This window comes from Eucyclogobius newberryi, unplaced genomic scaffold (genome assembly GCF_026437365.1).
Source record: "Eucyclogobius newberryi isolate DKJ021-1_F unplaced genomic scaffold, fEucNew1.0.hap1 SCAF_6, whole genome shotgun sequence".
NCBI lineage: Eukaryota > Metazoa > Chordata > Actinopteri > Gobiiformes > Gobiidae > Eucyclogobius > Eucyclogobius newberryi.
The window spans coordinates 32,327,370-32,345,773 of NW_027316278.1; the positions used below are offsets into that span (position 1 = coordinate 32,327,370).

General features: G+C 40.8%; 1 protein-coding gene across 1 annotated transcript; it reads right to left on the reverse strand.

Moving 5' to 3' along the window:
- Positions 1-5,721: 5,721 nt before the first annotated feature.
- On the reverse strand, positions 5,722-17,560 carry LOC140347470 (myosin heavy chain, fast skeletal muscle-like). The gene is made up of 41 exons (XM_072433908.1): positions 17,502-17,560; positions 17,292-17,337; positions 16,979-17,204; positions 16,460-16,603; positions 16,226-16,382; positions 16,127-16,154; positions 15,922-16,033; positions 15,748-15,840; positions 15,587-15,650; positions 15,245-15,343; positions 14,518-14,621; positions 14,291-14,429; positions 14,103-14,221; positions 13,501-13,650; positions 13,255-13,425; positions 12,872-13,178; positions 12,705-12,775; positions 12,551-12,638; positions 12,364-12,481; positions 12,159-12,282; positions 11,936-12,072; positions 11,604-11,859; positions 11,298-11,540; positions 11,038-11,214; positions 10,823-10,968; positions 10,650-10,740; positions 10,181-10,570; positions 9,975-10,101; positions 9,795-9,913; positions 9,538-9,734; positions 9,263-9,446; positions 9,020-9,185; positions 8,781-8,905; positions 8,217-8,525; positions 7,938-8,141; positions 7,739-7,864; positions 7,496-7,666; positions 7,327-7,431; positions 7,028-7,123; positions 5,842-5,978; positions 5,722-5,761 (listed from the first exon to the last, which is right to left on the reverse strand). The coding sequence occupies exons 1-41, from the start codon at positions 17,524-17,526 to the stop codon at positions 5,722-5,724; spliced, it is 5,931 nt and encodes a 1,976-aa protein (XP_072290009.1). The 5' UTR covers positions 17,527-17,560.
- Positions 17,561-18,404: the final 844 nt, after the last annotated feature.

Here is an 18,404-nt window from a genome sequence, read left to right on the forward strand (position 1 = left end):
AGATACACCACTTGTCTAGAGGACGTACACCGATTTTGAGGTTGGTGGGCAAAACGCACTAGGAGGACTTCGTTAAAGTGTAAAACATAAAAATGTGGTAATTTGAGAGATTTTGTGGTTTTCCCATAGGGATAACATGGGAGGTTTCTGTCATCGCTACGACTACGGCGTAAAAATTTAGGCATTTTTGTGATTGGCTTTTGTGATCGGGACGGCAAAATAGAATTTTGGGTAAAGTTTAGACAATTTTGGTAAAACTAATTTTTGACCTTCAATGTTAATTTAAAGGTCACTCTGTAGGGGGCGCTATCACTGCCATTTCAATTTTGTCAGCCTAAACTGGTCCAAACTAGAAAGTTTAACAACTGATTCAAATTTGGTCCTAATCGGACTGGTTTTGATCAAATGGGAGCAATTTTTAGACCTGCAATATTCCAAAATAAGTTGTCCAACTTTGCGGCTGCGCCGCACACAGACCGTAAAAGGTATCTCAAAAAATTGAATAACTTTAGATGCCCCACTTGTCCAGAGGACGTACGCCGATTTTGAAGTCGGTGGGCAAAACGCCCTAGGAGGAGTTCGTCAAAGTTTGACGTAAACAAAATGGCTAACTCAGCTTGTTTTCATTTTCAAAGGAAGATGGCGGCCATAGGGTAAGTTTGGGGGCGTGGCCACAATGATTTTTTTTGTTTATCCTCACGAGAGGAATGCGTGTCCCGAATTTCGTAGCTTTACGCCAAAGTTGACCTCGGGGCGTCTCCCATAGGCGCAATGTATTTTGACTTTTGTCGGTGGCGCTGTCGCGCCATTTTTTAACGAAAAAAAAAATGGCCCAGAAAAAATAAAATTTTTCGCCGATTCTGAATTTTGGGCAAAGTTTGGTGAGTTTTTGAGCATGTTCAGGGGGTCAAATTAGAGATCAAAGCGCTGAAGAAGAACAAGAAAAATTAAAGCCGCAAGCGGCATCCAACGGCCCTCGCGGGCCGCCGGCCTTCCGACTCTGCGCTTTCGACTTGATAAAGATGGCGCCCTTATTGTGTGTTGAATAAAAAAAGAACTTGACAGACGGCGACACATTGGACATGGCCAATCCAGTGCAAATGAACACAAGTGTCAGTCAAATTTGCTGCGCCGCCGCACAGAGACCGTAGCACTTGGAATAAAAATATGGATAACTTTTGATGCCGCGCTTGTGTAGATAATTTTTCCCAAAGTAAAGCTTGATCGAGCTATTGCCCACGGAGGAGTTTGTTAAAGTGTGAAGCGTAAATGTGAACATTTCAAGGATTTGGCGTTTTTCCCATTTGTGACAGTATATTTGCAGCTCCACGGCACAGAGACCGTACCACTTAAAATCAAAATATGGATAACTTTTGATGCCCCGTTTGTGTAGATGATTTTCCCCAAATATGAGCTTGATCGGGCAATCGGCCTAGGAGGAGTTCGTTAAAGTGTGAAGCGTAAAAATGTGGTGATTTTAGAGATTTCGCTGTTTTCCCATTTCTGACATATATTTGCGGGTCCGCCACACAGAGACCGTAGCACTTAGAATCAAAATATGGGTAAGTTTTGATGCCCCGCTTGTGTAGATGATATTCTCCAAATATGAACTTGATCGGACAATCGCCCTAGGAGGAGTTTGTTAAAGTGTGAAGCGTAAAAATGTGGTGATTTGAGCGATTCTACGATTTTCCCATAAGGATAACATGGGATGTTTCTGTCAACGCTACGGTTACGCCGTACAAAATATGACTTTGGCTCTCATACTTGTATGATCAGGATGGCAAATTAGAATTTCGTTCAAAATATCATGTCATTTGGAAAAACTCTATTGTTTATAGGCCACTCTGAAGGCCAAATAGTCAGAATTCTGGGAAACGTTTGCGGCTCCGTCGCACAAAGACCGTAAAAGTTATCCTTAAAATTTGGATAACTTTAGATACACCACTTGTCTAGAGGACGTACACCGATTTTGAGGTTGGTGGGCAAAACGCACTAGGAGGACTTCGTTAAAGTGTAAAACATAAAAATGTGGTAATTTGAGAGATTTTGTGGTTTTCCCATAGGGATAACATGGGAGGTTTCTGTCATCGCTACGACTACGGCGTAAAAATTTAGGCATTTTTGTGTTTGGCTTTTGTGATCGGGACGGCAAAATAGAATTTTGGGTAAAGTTTAGACAATTTTGGTAAAACTAATTTTTGACCTTCAATGTTAATTTAAAGGTCACTCTGTAGGGGGCGCTATCACTGCCATTTCAATTTTGTCAGCCTAAACTGGTCCAAACTAGAAAGTTTAACAACTGATTCAAATTTGGTCCTAATCGGACTGGTTTTGATCAAATGGGAGCAATTTTTAGACCTGCAATATTCCAAAATAAGTTGTCCAACTTTGCGGCTGCGCCGCACACAGACCGTAAAAGGTATCTCAAAAAATTGAATAACTTTAGATGCCCCACTTGTCCAGAGGACGTACGCCGATTTTGAAGTCGGTGGGCAAAACGCCCTAGGAGGAGTTCGTCAAAGTTTGACGTAAACAAAATGGCTAACTCAGCTTGTTTTCATTTTCAAAGGAAGATGGCGGCCATAGGGTAAGTTTGGGGGCGTGGCCACAATGATTTTTTTTGTTTATCCTCACGAGAGGAATGCGTGTCCCGAATTTCGTAGCTTTACGCCAAAGTTGACCTCGGGGCGTCTCCCATAGGCGCAATGTATTTTGACTTTTGTCGGTGGCGCTGTCGCGCCATTTTTTTACGAAAAAAAAAATGGCCCAGAAAAAATAAAATTTTTCGCCGATTCTGAATTTTGGGCAAAGTTTGGTGAGTTTTTGAGCATGTTCAGGGGGTCAAATTAGAGATCAAAGCGCTGAAGAAGAACAAGAAAAATTAAAGCCGCAAGCGGCATCCAACGGCCCTCGCGGGCCGCCGGCCTTCCGACTCTGCGCTTTCGACTTGATAAAGATGGCGCCCTTATTGTGTGTTGAATAAAAAAAGAACTTGACAGACGGCGACACATTGGACATGGCCAATCCAGTGCAAATGAACACAAGTGTCAGTCAAATTTGCTGCGCCGCCGCACAGAGACCGTAGCACTTGGAATAAAAATATGGATAACTTTTGATGCCGCGCTTGTGTAGATAATTTTTCCCAAAGTAAAGCTTGATCGAGCTATTGCCCACGGAGGAGTTTGTTAAAGTGTGAAGCGTAAATGTGAACATTTCAAGGATTTGGCGTTTTTCCCATTTGTGACAGTATATTTGCAGCTCCACGGCACAGAGACCGTACCACTTAAAATCAAAATATGGATAACTTTTGATGCCCCGTTTGTGTAGATGATTTTCCCCAAATATGAGCTTGATCGGGCAATCGGCCTAGGAGGAGTTCGTTAAAGTGTGAAGCGTAAAAATGTGGTGATTTTAGAGATTTCGCTGTTTTCCCATTTCTGACATATATTTGCGGGTCCGCCACACAGAGACCGTAGCACTTAGAATCAAAATATGGGTAAGTTTTGATACCCCGCTTGTGTAGATGATATTCTCCAAATATGAACTTGATCGGACAATCGCCCTAGGAGGAGTTTGTTAAAGTGTGAAGCGTAAAAATGTGGTGATTTGAGCGATTCTACGATTTTCCCATAAGGATAACATGGGATGTTTCTGTCAACGCTACGGTTACGCCGTACAAAATATGACTTTGGCTCTCATACTTGTATGATCAGGATGGCAAATTAGAATTTCGTTCAAAATATCATGTCATTTGGAAAAACTCTATTGTTTATAGGCCACTCTGAAGGCCAAATAGTCAGAATTCTGGGAAACGTTTGCGGCTCCGTCGCACAAAGACCGTAAAAGTTATCCTTAAAATTTGGATAACTTTAGATACACCACTTGTCTAGAGGACGTACACCGATTTTGAGGTTGGTGGGCAAAACGCACTAGGAGGACTTCGTTAAAGTGTAAAACATAAAAATGTGGTAATTTGAGAGATTTTGTGGTTTTCCCATAGGGATAACATGGGAGGTTTCTGTCATCGCTACGACTACGGCGTAAAAATTTAGGCATTTTTGTGATTGGCTTTTGTGATCGGGACGGCAAAATAGAATTTTGGGTAAAGTTTAGACAATTTTGGTAAAACTAATTTTTGACCTTCAATGTTAATTTAAAGGTCACTCTGTAGGGGGCGCTATCACTGCCATTTCAATTTTGTCAGCCTAAACTGGTCCAAACTAGAAAGTTTAACAACTGATTCAAATTTGGTCCTAATCGGACTGGTTTTGATCAAATGGGAGCAATTTTTAGACCTGCAATATTCCAAAATAAGTTGTCCAACTTTGCGGCTGCGCCGCACACAGACCGTAAAAGGTATCTCAAAAAATTGAATAACTTTAGATGCCCCACTTGTCCAGAGGACGTACGCCGATTTTGAAGTCGGTGGGCAAAACGCCCTAGGAGGAGTTCGTCAAAGTTTGACATAAACAAAATGGCTAACTCAGCTTGTTTTCATTTTCAAAGGAAGATGGCGGCCATAGGGTAAGTTTGGGGGCGTGGCCACAATGATTTTTTTTGTTTATCCTCACGAGAGGAATGCGTGTCCCGAATTTCGTAGCTTTACGCCAAAGTTGACCTCGGGGCGTCTCCCATAGGCGCAATGTATTTTGACTTTTGTCGGTGGCGCTGTCGCGCCATTTTTTAACGAAAAAAAAAATGGCCCAGAAAAAATAAAATTTTTCGCCGATTCTGAATTTTGGGCAAAGTTTGGTGAGTTTTTGAGCATGTTCAGGGGGTCAAATTAGAGATCAAAGCGCTGAAGAAGAACAAGAAAAATAATAATAATAATAATAATAATAATATTTTTAGCAAAAACAATATAGCCGTTTTTACTATAACAACAAATGATACATCGTTTGAAAGCTCTAAGCCTTCCCGATGCCGCCATGGGGTGGAATCATCATTACTAGCGCTTACGCGCTCGTCACTCCCTTTTCCGTCGGGATGCCCCGCCCACTCCCCATAGACTTCCATTGATTTGAGCAGATACAAGCATGGCCCATGCCTGCGGCATGGATTCTCGCGTACGGGACGATGCCAGGAGGGTTTTTGGAGGAATGCAGCGCTTCGCGCTGCTGTTGTCAACAATTAGTGAATGGGCTACGCCCATTCACTAATTGTTGACTATTTCTGTCATAGCAGGAGTAAGTATGCATGATCCATGCCTTCGGCATGGGCTAGTTCACTGTACTTGCCAGGGGCGACGGGGTACCAAACATGCGGGCTGCGCCCGCATGTTTGGTCAGACAGTTGCAACGCTGCCTTCGGCAGCGTTGCGGGAGCAATAGGCCCTCCCCCTGCTGGGGCTCGGGCCTAAAAATACGTGAAATACAAGAACATATAGTGTCTGCGTGACATCACGCAGACACTCAATAATAATAATACTAGATAAATAGAACTTCAGTTATGTCCAATATTAACATTTAATAGGTTTGGAGGTCAACCCTTTAACACATTTAAAGGGTTGAGAATGAATATTTAGATCTGTTATTTTCCAGGTCATTATAATGTCGCCTGGAGAGTAGTTATTCCTTTATAATATAAGAAACTGTGATGTTGGTGTTTTATTTTATAATCTTGTGTGATTTTGAAGTAAGATGCGATGGATAAATACACTGAAGTCAATTGGATTTTTTAAAATTGATTATTCATTGTTATAATCTCATAACCTCAAGGTCATATTTTATGACCTCGGTTTGGGGGAGGATCCGTCTTACTCGCCCTCCGTCTGTAGAATACAAAGTGTTTGTTTAGAGAACAAAATCTAACCAGATAAAACGGCCCTGTACTAGATACTTTACCTTCACGATCTCACGGCTCTTTGCTCGGAGCTTATTGACCTGAGATTCAGATATATCAGCACGCTCCTGATGCTCCTCAAGTTCATGCTGGGTCTTCCTGAGCCTGGACATGTGGTTGTTGGCCTGCTCCTCCTGTTAATGTAAATCACGTTGGTTATGAGGTCAATATAACATGTACTTTCAGCGTCTTTGGGTCACTGAAAAGCGCTATATAAATAAAAGTTATTATTATTATTATTACTTTTCATCATCTACTGTTTTGTGCTTCACAGAGACGTGGTCTCCAAGCACTGCTCTCCTGCTCTGGAATATCTTTTCATGAACTGCAGACCATTCTACTCTCCACGTGAGTTCGCCTCATTCATTCTGGCCGCTGTTTACATTCTACTGAGCGCGCTCTGTGCCTCCTGCAGGTTCACGGACCAGGTTCTGAGTGTGGAGCAAACCTTCCCAGACTCCTTGTGTATTATCCTGGGTGATTTTAACAAGGGGAATCTCAGCCATGAACTACCAAAGTACAGACAGTTTATTAAAGTCCCGAAGAGAAGGTCATTGGCTGCAGACTTCCATCTCTGCAGGACCTGTACGCCTCCAGGGCTCTGGGACGAGCAGGTCGGATCACAGCCGACCCTTGTCACCCTGAACAGGGACTATTTGAGCCACTCTCCTCAGCAGGAGGCCACTCCTCTCAGGCAGGAGGTCACGCCCCTCAGACAGGAGGCCACTCCCCTCAGCAGGAGGCCACGCCCCTCAGGCAGGAGGCTACGGTGCATCCGGACCAGAACCTCCCACCACATAATAGTTTCTTTCCCTTTGCCGTTGGACTCATCAACACTTAACACCTGCCACTTTAACAATTATTCAACCAAAACTAATCACGCACTGTTCACTTTCTGTGCTATTTCCGACCATCTATATATTTTTGTGTAAATATCAGTGTAAATAATTTCTATGCCTGCTGTATTTAACTAGTATAGACATTGCTATATTTATTATTATTATTATTATTATTATTATTATTATTATTATTATTATTATATTATTCATTATTTCATGGTGCCCTTTAAGCCGAGACAGGTTCCTATGTTTTCGAACTGTGTTTGATGACAAAGGCAATAAACCTTTTCTGATCCTGATTCTGATTTGAATATTTTTTATAATTACTGCATATTTTTACTTACAGCGTCCTCAGCCTGTCTCTTGTAAGACTTGACTTTGAGCTGAAGTTTGTCCACCAGATCCTGAAGTCTGCTCACAATTTTCTTGTCCTCCTCAGTCTGGAAGTAGAACAAGTAGGATGGCAGTGAAAGTTATGATCATTTCGGCTTGATACTAATACTTCTACTAATACAACTACTACTACCACTGCTACTATTTCTGCATATCAGACTCTTTTGCACAGTTTATTCTTGCATCATGCAATTCAAGCCTTCAAAGCCACATTTCCATTTCAATTTACATGGAGAAGTACAGAAATTACCTGGTAGCTCAGCTCCTTCACTCTGCGCTCATATTTGCGGACTCCTTTAACAGCTTCAGCTCCTCGTCTCTGCTCAGCTTCAACTTCTCCCTCAAGCTCACGGACCTTTTGAAAATGAAGTTATTATCTTTGTTACACACAATTTCAATACACATTTCTGTAGACACACCCTGGACTCCAGTTTCTGGAGCTGCTTCTTGCCGCCCTTCATAGCCAGATTCTCAGCCTCATCCAGACGGTGCTGCAGGTCCTTGACAGTGACCTCTAGGTTCTTCTTCATTCTCTCCAGATGAGAACTGGTGTCCTGCTCCTTCTTCAGCTCCTCGGCCATCATGGCAGCCTGAAATGTTGGTCATTGTACATTTGTTTTGGCATAAATATGTTTCTTTCCAGTTTAAATCATTGAGCTCACATCAGTGATGGCCTTTTTGGCTTTCTCTTCAGCATTTCTTGCTTCTTGAACAGAATCCTCCACTTCTCCCTGAATCTGGGCCAGATCAGACTCCAGTTTCTTCTTTGTGTTTATAAGACTTGTGTTCTGTTGGATAGAGAAATTCATACTTTGTCTTTTCTGTTCTGCACTGTAAACTTAACTCATTCAAGACCCAAACCTGAGAGTGAAGCAGTCCAACGCGCTCACTAGCATCCACCAACTCCTGCTCAGCCACTTTACGTGCTCTCTCCGTCTGCTCCAGAGCAGCTCTCAGCTCCTCAATCTCAGCCAGCATCAGGCCATTTCTGCGCTCCACCATGGCCAGCTGCTCCTTCATATCTTCATGTCCTCTTAAGGCATCATCAAGGTGCAGCTGAGCATCCTGGAAACAGAAAAGGTTTGTGGAGGTCATTTTCAATTTTCAATAGAATAATTGAACTTGTGTGACTTGTCTTACCTTGAGCTGGCCCTGGACGTTCCTGAGCTGTTTCTGGGCTTCAGCCGCCTGTCTGTTGGCATGGCTCAGTTGAATTTCCATATCATTCAGATCTCCCTCCATCTTCTTCTTGATTCTTAGGGCATCATTCCTGCTCCTGATCTCAGAATCAAGACTGGACTGCATGGAGTCCATGATTCTCTGGCTATTTCTCTTGATTTGCTCCATCTCCTCGTCCTTTTCTGCCAGTTTCCTGTCAACCTCACCTTTGATCTGGTTGAGCTCCAGCTGAACACGGAGAATCTTGGCCTCCTCATGCTCTAGAGTGCCCTTTTGAAAAAAATATCAAAATTAAATCAGATGTCACGCCACACCAAATACGTTTTAGATTGGAGTCATATGTATAGTCTTTGCATCATGGAGAACCCCATGTGATCGCTCAAGCAAAATAATATCATTCAAATTCAAATGCAAACATTGGTAGACTAATTGGTGATTAGCATTTCCACGTCCCATGACATCAGCACTAGTATTTGCTCCAAACAATTTCAGTGGGCCCTAATTAACAGTACACTGTATCTGTACCTCGGCTTCTTCCAGGGCAGTCTGGATCTCAGATTTCTCTGTCTCGACAGACTTCTTGGCCTTCTCTAGCTCATGGATGGTCTTTCCTGTCTCTCCAATATGCTCAGTCAAATCGGAAATCTCATCTGAGGGAAAAACACTTTATACAACTTTCTAATCTAGGTGCGATAAATAAGCATAACATGTCCACAGTGAGTTTTGTCTTATTATATTATGTTAAATGAGTGGAGTATACATACGCTGCAGGTTCTTGTTCTCTCTCTTTAAAGTCTCCAGCTGATCCAGGACCTCCTCATAAGAGTTCTTCATCTTGAAGAGTTCAGTGCTCTGGGAGCGAACCTCCTTCTGGGCTCCCTCCAGTTCAGCTTGGGCCTCCTCATACTTCTGTTTCCACTCTGCCAGGACCTGGAAATATTTGACTTGAGTAAGAATGTAGTAAAAAGAAAAGATTAGCATTATATTCATTCATGATGATTGTTCACTTTGTCAAAGTTCCTCTGCTTCTTGTCCAGATTGGCAGCCAGAGAATTAGCTCTTTCCACATCAATCATGAGGTCCTCCACCTCACCATGCAGCCTCTGCTTCGTCTTTTCCAAAGAGGCACACTTTGAGTTCACAGCCTCAATGGATTCCTCAGCATCCTGCAGACGCTGGGCCAGTTTTTTCCTGTGATAAAAGGAATTGAAATACACAAGATACAAGACTCAGATATAACATACACATCTCAGATCTCTGGATACTTAAAAGATTGCCATACTTGGCCTCCTCCAGTTCCTCAGTGCGCTGAATAGCATCAGTCTCATATTTGGATCTCCACTGAGCCACTTCACTGTTGGCCTTGGACATTCCTCTTTGCAGCTCACTCTTTGCCTCCTGCTCCTCCTCAAACTGCTCTCTGAGCAGGTCAACATCATGACGGGCAGACTGGAGACCATGAGCCAGGGCGTTCTTGGCCTGTAGAAATTTATATTTAGTGCAGTGTTATTTATTTTTTTTACAGTACATTATTCATACCTTTACTTCTTCCTCAACGTGTCTCTTCATCTCCTCAACCTGCTGTGTGAAAGCCTGTTTACTTCTGCTCAGTTGGGAAACAAGAGCTTCCTTCTCCTCAAGCTGACGAGACATTTCGCCTGTAATTAAAGCATTGTTTAGATTTTAAACACTGAAATAAAAAAAGGTGTACAGCCGTACCATTTTCTGTTTGAAGTCTAGCTCTCTGAGCATTAATATCATTCAGTTGGCGGACATTCTCATCATTCTTGGTCTTGAGTTCACTCAGCTGATCTTCCAGTGTCCTGCACATTTTTTCCATGTTTCCCTGTCATGATAGAGGTTTAGGCTTTTATTTCCTGGTGCAAACTTTAGCTATGCCCTTTTAGGTTCACAGTAGAAGTTACCTTTGATTTAACCACATTCTCCATGTTGCTAGAGAGGTCATCAATCTCCATTTTGTACTCGCTCTTCTCTTTCTCCAGCTTCTGCTTGACACGCTGGAGGTTGTCGATCTGCTCTCCCAGCTCGGCCACACTGTCAGCCTGCTTCTTGCGAAGGGCAGCGGCTGTCGACTCATGCTGCAGTGTGGATTCTTCAAGATCACGACGCAGCTTCTGGAGCTCAGCCTCACGCTTCTTATTCAACTCAATTTGAGCAGATGTGGCTCCACCAGCTTCCTCCAGTCTCTCACTGATCTCCTCAAGCTCCCTGGAGAGGTCAGCTCTCTGCTTCTCCACCTTTGCACGTGCTGCTCTCTCAGCCTCAACCTCCTCTTCCAACTCCTCAATACGAGCCTACATTTGATCATAGCATTAGAAAGGCATTTTAACTAAAACACTTAAAGACACACACGAGAAGTAGTCCCAGTTATACCTGAAGCTCCTTGATCTTCTTCTGAAGTTGAGTCCCAAGAGACTGCTCATCCTCAATCTTGCTCAGAAGTTGGCTGATCTCAAAGTCCTTCCTAAAATAGTTGAATTCATGAATGCATTTTTGAATTAGGTGATCAATTCATGATTTGGGTTATTTATTTATAAACAGTATACTTTTTGATCTTCTCATCAGATTGCTGCTTGTCATTTTCGAGGTCCATGACAGATTCCTGGGTCAGTTTCAGGTCTCCTTCCAACTTCCTCTTTGCTCTCTCAAGGTCCATACGGAGCTTCTTCTCTTGTTCCAGAGACCCTTCAAGCTAACAAACAACAATATCTAATTCATGAAAAGCTACTTCTTTATCAACAATGCAACAATATTTTCTCACATCATCAACTTGCTGTTCCAGTTTGGTCTTGGCCTTAGTCAGAGAGTTGACTTTGTCTTCCTCTGCCTGGAGGTCATCCAGAGTCTGCTGGTGGGACTCTTGGAGGGCTTTCTTTTCTTTGGTCAACTTGGCAATGGACTCATCTTGGGACGTCATCTCCTCTGTCAAGTTTTTCACCTGTTTGCAATTAAGTTGTATTTTTTATTGGCTCATTTGAATCCCAGCATAATAGTATCACTTAAGTTTTAAATTGTTTTAACCTTGTTTTCAGTGGCATGTTTCTCTTTCTCCACTTTAGCCAAGGTGAGCTCTAAGTCATCAATGTCTTTCTTCAGCTCAGAACATTCATCCTCCAGCTTCCTCTTCTTTGCAGTCAGCTCAGCATTGATTTCCTCCTCATCCTCCAGTCTCTCAGCTGTCTCTTTGAGTTTAGCTTCAAGTTGGATTTTGCTTTTGATAAGTCCCTCACACCTCTCCTCTGCATCGCTGAGGCCGTCCACTTCCTATTTTACATTGCAGTTATATTTGATTTATTTTGCACATATGAATACCCACTTGTTACTTACAGCTGCCATTTGTAGCTGAAGGTCATTCTTCTCCTGCAACAGGGAGACCATTTTCTCTTCCAGCTCTTTCTTCTTGGCTAGAGCAGTTGCCAGATCAATCTTCATCTTCTCATAGTTTTCTTTCATTGACTGAAGCTCTTTCTCAGTCTCAGCGCTCTTCAGGAGGGGCTTGATCTTGAAAAACAGCGCCATCCATGGCCAATTTTTCACATTCATGAAGGAGCGGATGTTGTACTGGATGGCGAAGATAGATTCTCTATAAATGGAAATAATAATGTATTAATATTTCTTAAAAATGCCAGTGTGGAAGTTCTTGGTGTAAAAAGATGTACCTTCTCTCCATCATCTTGATAAACACTCTCCTCATAAGAAATCCTCTACAGAGAGCCTGAGTCATGGTCACCAGAGTAGCTAGTTTCTCATCCCTCATCTCCTCAAGCTGCCCCAGCAGGCCAGCTTTGAAGAACACCTATTTTACAATGAAATACAGATATGTTTGTTTGTAATCTATTATGATAGGACATAAAATTAAACTGGTGTTGGATAAACCAGCACCTTAGTGTGTCCCAACATGTACTGCGTATGATCCACATCGATGGAGCCAAGCAGCTTCTCTGAAGCTTTCTTGTTATCCATGAATTGTCCCTCAGGGATGACACTGGCATTCAATACTTTGTATCTGTGGGAATTTATTTTTGTGAATGACGTTTGTTTTTTACTTTGACCCTTTTTTGACCATGTATAAAAACATGAAGCTAACCTCTGCTTGAAGTCACCGTAGAGGATTCTGCTGGGAAATCCCTTTCTGCAGATTCTGATGCCCTCCAGCACACCATTACACCTCAGCTGGTGGATGACCAGGAAGTTCTCCATGAGACCTGAAGCAGAATGTGTTATATTTTGATTATTTATTTGATTTATATTGGAATAAAGTTGAATCTACTTACCTGGGGTCTTAGATTCATTAGGAATCAAGCAACGCACAAAGTGAGGGTGAGTGCTCCTCAAGTTGGTCATCAGCTTACCCAAGTTTTCCTGTTGATAATAAGACATGAAACAATTGCACCTCATACAGAGCTCCATGCCAAAGGCAAGACTTACTCTAAAAAGGGCAGATACAGTTTGGAACGAACCGCCCTTTTGCTTTTTGCCGCCACCCTTCTTTGCCTCAGCTTTAAAATAAGTATTATTTCATTAATTTTACTAATTAAACTTGTTGAAATACCTTGATAAATAACAAACTAGTTTAAAAGTTTAACACATGTTACCCTCAGCTCCGGGATGGGCTGCATAGAGGAAGCTCATCAGTTTGTTTCCAGACTTCTGGTAGAGCTGAACAACTGAGTCGTTCAGTGGGTCCTTGTTCTTGTCCAGCCAGCCAGAGACATTGTAGTCTACTGTCCCGGCGTAGTGGACCAGAGAGAAGTGAGCCTCTGCCTTGCCTTTGCCTGGCTTTGGTTTCTCAAAGGCTTTGGTCTTGCCCAGATGTTGGTCATACAGCTTGTTCTTAAAGGTTATGTCAGATGCCTTGGGAAACATGCACTCCTCTTCAAGGATGGAGAAGATGCCCATTGGCTGCCAAATAAAAATTAATTTAGCAGTACCCAAAAATATTTTCAATTGTTATTTGTTTATTCATTACAAAATGTACCTTCTCAATAAGCTCAATGCAGGCTGCCAAGTCCATACCAAAGTCAATAAACTCCCACACAATGCCCTCTTTCTTGTACTCTTCTTGCTCCAGGACAAACATGTGGTGATTGAAAAACTGTTGCAGTTTCTCATTGGTGAAGTTGATGCAGAGCTGCTCCAGACTATTGTACTACAAATGGATGATCAAATCTCAAAGTCATATTTTAGTCATAATGCTTTTGTTACATATAAGTATTTAACCTACGTCAAAGATTTCAAATCCGGCAATATCCAAGACTCCGATGTAGTAGGATCGTGCCTGCTTGGTGTCCAGCATCTCATTGATACGAATGACCATCCACAGGAACATTTTCTCATAGATAGATTTACACAGAGCACTCACAGCATTGTTGACCTGTACATTAAGACAAAACGTTGTTTTGTTGATGTTAACACATTTTGATAGAGCTCTGGTTTACAGTCGAGGTGGGTGTGTCAGCTTTTTATTATAGAACGTGTTCAAATGCAGATACTTTGACAAGGTCAATGTTTGAAAATGAGTAAATCTACATGAAACAAAAACAGGCACAAAGTGCAATCTTTTCTCTGTAAGCACAAATACATTTACTTCACTGTAAGTAGGTGGGGGGTTTGGTGAAATGTGTGTGTTTTTTTTTTTTAGTACAGTGTAAAAGAGATGATTCATGAGTTTGTGCTGCAAGTTTCGAAAATACAACAGATTCAACATTTGTGATATTTTTTATCTACGAACACTGCAGAATTCTAGCTGCCTTTCTTGCCATCTATGATTTTGGGCTCACCACAATCTAGTGCAACATACAGTTGTACAATATCAGATTACATTACCTGTGGGACGGTTTGACCTTTGGTTACCATCTCATTTCCAACTTTGACTCTTGGGTAGCACAGAAATTTCAGCAACTCAGCCGAGTTCAGACCCAAGAGGTAGGAGATTTTATCAGCAACTAAAAGAACACAACATTTATTTGATTGTTCCCCTAAAAGCATGTTTAATACACTGTGAATCCGCTTACCCTCATTGCCATCAGGCTCAGCCTGCTCCTCACGCTGCTTCTGCTTGAATTTCATGTTGCCATGATGCACCACAGCTCCAGTCAGCCTGTAGATGTTAATCTTCTCCTCTGCAGTGAAGCCCAAGATATCAATAGCTGTCTGTGAAATGATACACCAACATTGACATTAAGTATTTGTTTTTTGTTTTGTTTTTGCTTTTTTAAATAGTATTAGTTGTTTCCTTTACATCAGTTGCAACGAACTCCTCCACATCATCAATGCTCTTGACAGTGATTTCACCCTGACTGATCATTGGGTAATCATAAGGGTTGGTTGTGATCAGAAGAGCCTCTGGAAGATAGAAAAGATATGCATGTTGATATTATTTTGGATATTCCTATATTAAAGGTTGAATGGACGATTTTTTTGGCACAAATCTGAGTCTTATTTCCTCGTGGCGTGGACGGCCGATTAGTCCTGCCACGTATCAATCATAAAAGGCACCTACCGCTCACCTGCAGCCGCGTGCGGCTCGTCCTCACGTTTCCGCGTGCCTAAGCGCATGGATCCATCATAATATAGTTCCCTCAGTGTACGGGACAAAATGAAGACGGAGAAAGACAGTTCGAGCTGACGCAGAAGTGGACAGAAATCTACGAGAGACGAGCGATGTGATGCGATCCGTCGCGCTAATAAACAAACGCACGTGTGTGTTGTATCAGTCCACACGGGGGAGTGCGCATGCGCACTTCCACCTGCGTTCTCAAATCGCCGTAAAATCGTCCATTGCTCCTTTAAGGTGGTACACTTTAGCTGAATAAGAGAAACAGACTGAAATGACAAATTCCCATATAAACCTACGGGTGGAGGTTGATGCAGTGAATATTTAAACAACTTTAGACATTTAGAACAGTGTTTGTGAAGCTTATGTTAAGAGAGCAGAGGGCCTTAAGGTTTGTTGTGACGTAACTCACCCAGCAGCTCAGGCTTGTGGCCCGTCATGAGCTGGTAGAAGATGTGGTAGCTTCTCTCAGCAGACAACTGGAAGGTCACACGGGACTTCTCCAGCAGATCTGCAAGAGCAAATTTAATCTGATCTAGTATTACAATAGTTTATATTTGTCTTTGTATTAACATTCAAATACAAATATTGCCCAAAGAATAAACATCATTGCAAAATAGCTTTTTTATAACATATTACACCATATTCTTTAAAATTTTACTTTTCTTGCGTTTAAAATTGTTTTAACTTTTTCATGTTTATTTTGACTTGTTTGAAGCTTTTGCTGGACGTTGTTTGAAGAATGATTACTTACATGTTTCAATATCAGCTGAAGAAAGTTTTCCAGTGGCACCAAAATGAATTCTGATAAATTTACCCTGAAATGGAAGAGTGTTTGAAATGATTTCCTCCAATGATGTACATATATGTGTATATATGTGATGTATGATGTACATATTCTGAGTGAATACTCACAAAGCGAGAGGAGTTGTCATTCCTCACAGTCTTGGCGTTACCGTAAGCCTCCAGCAGAGGGTTGGCAGCAACAATTTGGTCCTCCAGAGACCCCTGTTTTACCACATTTGTCATTTATATGATTTGCTTTTAAATCAAATATATGTTCTGTTTATTTTTTTCTTTTTAATTTACCCCCATTTTGTTTGCAGAAGCCTCAACCTTTTTAGCTCCAATTGCTGCAATTGTTGCAAAGTATTGGATGACACGTTTGGTGTTGACAGTCTTTCCAGCTCCGGATTCTCCACTGGTTTTGGACGAGATGTTGTTTTGACATTTAGGTTTACTATTTACTATTTACTATTTAACATATTATGTTAAAAGCTCTTTCTATACTTACGTAATCAGAATAGACTGGTTCTCACGATCTAAAATGATGTACAAAAAATAATATTAGAAATTCTGACGTCTTTATTAGAAAAAACACATTAAATCTCACCCGTGTGCATGAACTGATAGGCATTGTCAGAGATGGAGAAGATGTGGGGCGGGGCCTCAATCCTCTTCTTGCCTCTATAGGCTGTTACACAGATCGCATCGTACACTGGAAGCCACTTGTAGGGGTTCACCACCACGCAGAACAAACCAGAGTAGGTCTGGAACAGATTTGTGACGTGCATAAGTAAATGTTTTTTCAAAGTTAGCAGTGTAGAAGTAGAAAGTGAGAACTCACGTAGATCATCCATGATGCATAACGCTCTTTGAGGTTATACAAAACACAAGGCTCATTGAGGTGGGTCATCATGACCATGTCCTCAATTTTATCATACTTGGGAGGATTCCTTGGGTGAATGTCATCCTCTTTGACTGTTACAGTCTAAATAGATAAAATAAAATAATATTAAGTCTATATTACAGTATAATATTCAGTGTGGCACAACTTGGTTTGAGTAAACTCTAAATAATGTTTTAATTATTCACAATCCTCTCTACCATTGTTAAAATAGAAAGAAGACAGAGAAGTAAACTGCATTGCAGCAATGTAAGCTCCACTGTCATCAGGAGACGACAAGACAAGTGCTTAAGTGCTGTATTCTTCATCCAGAACCTGCTTTGCCTTTATATTCCACACTCAGGTCATCAGGCTTGAATGGCTTTGGGGCTCGACGCCTCTCAACTGAGGAGTGTCTTTGAAAGACTAGGCTAATTATATATAAAACCTGAAACATAATCAAATAATAAATCAACATGCCTTTGAAGGATTTTCAGTCTCACACGTGGCTTTACCACCCTCTCTCTTGACAACTTTACATTTGAGATACATCTCAGCTGGATCTACGACAAAGCAAGCTGTCTTGGCGTCAAAAGGAGCAGCTTGGGCTGAAATCCTCTCCTTCTCTGACTTCCGGAGGTAAATGGCTGCGGCGCCATAGGCCTCCATCTCAGCGTCTGTGCTCATGGTGCCACTGTAGGGGTAGCTACAAGAGAATGCATTCAACTTAAATGAATAAGTAGAGAAATAAGCAAATTGTAATCACAATTGTATCAGAGTCATTTTTATTTACCTTGCTTCCCTATAAGTTTTGTCCTGTTGAAGATGACTAGGAGATGCTAAAAAATAGGACTTTGGTTACAGCCTGCACAAGTCATATTTGTTTGCATTTTCTCATCCACGTGTTAAGTTAATGTTAAGTTAATGTGCATGCATTTTTCCATAACAACAATAATTCTAGACTAGGTAGAGAAGAGAGCAGCCAGAGGTTCAGTGCACTCACCTGTACCCGGAGCTGACCTGGTCATGCACGAGTCCAGAGCTGCCTCTTATAGTGGCTGGAAAGCTGGGTCAGCACTGCCCGTTTCTCTGTTTGGTCATGAACTCTCATCATTCAGCTGCTGTTGTTTTGTATTGTATAGGCCTATTTTTAGACTCTCAAAACTCACACGATTATCCAAATCATAAATATGACATTTCTTGTCATATTTTCTTCACTTAAATATACATATATTGTGTGTGTGTGCTACTTTTTTTATTCATAATTATTATTTTAGATAACAATGTAAGATGCAACCAGGGCTTCAGTTACAGAGCACGACTTGTTGTAATAAGAGATGTGGCAGCATCCATATAACTTACATAGCCTGTTCCAAAAGCCCGTAGATAGGCATGAGAAGTGCTGGAAAGTGCTATATATATATATATATATATATATATATATATATATATATACCCTATATATATATATATATAGGGTATATTTATATATAAATAATATAATAATAATAATATTAATATATTAATATATATTATATATATATATAATTGTGTGGGTGGGTGAAATATATATATATATATATGATATATTATATATATTATATATATATATTATTACATATATTTATATGGTGATATAGTATAATTGTATATATATATATATATATTTGTATATATATATATATATATATATATATATATATATATATATATATATATATATATATGTATAATTATATATATATATATATTTGTATATATATATATATATATATATATATATATATATATATATATATATATATATATATATATATATATGTATGTATGTATATATTAGGGCTGGGCAACGAATAAAATCACGATTAATCACATTTTTACGTGCAAAATTCTAAATGAATTCAAA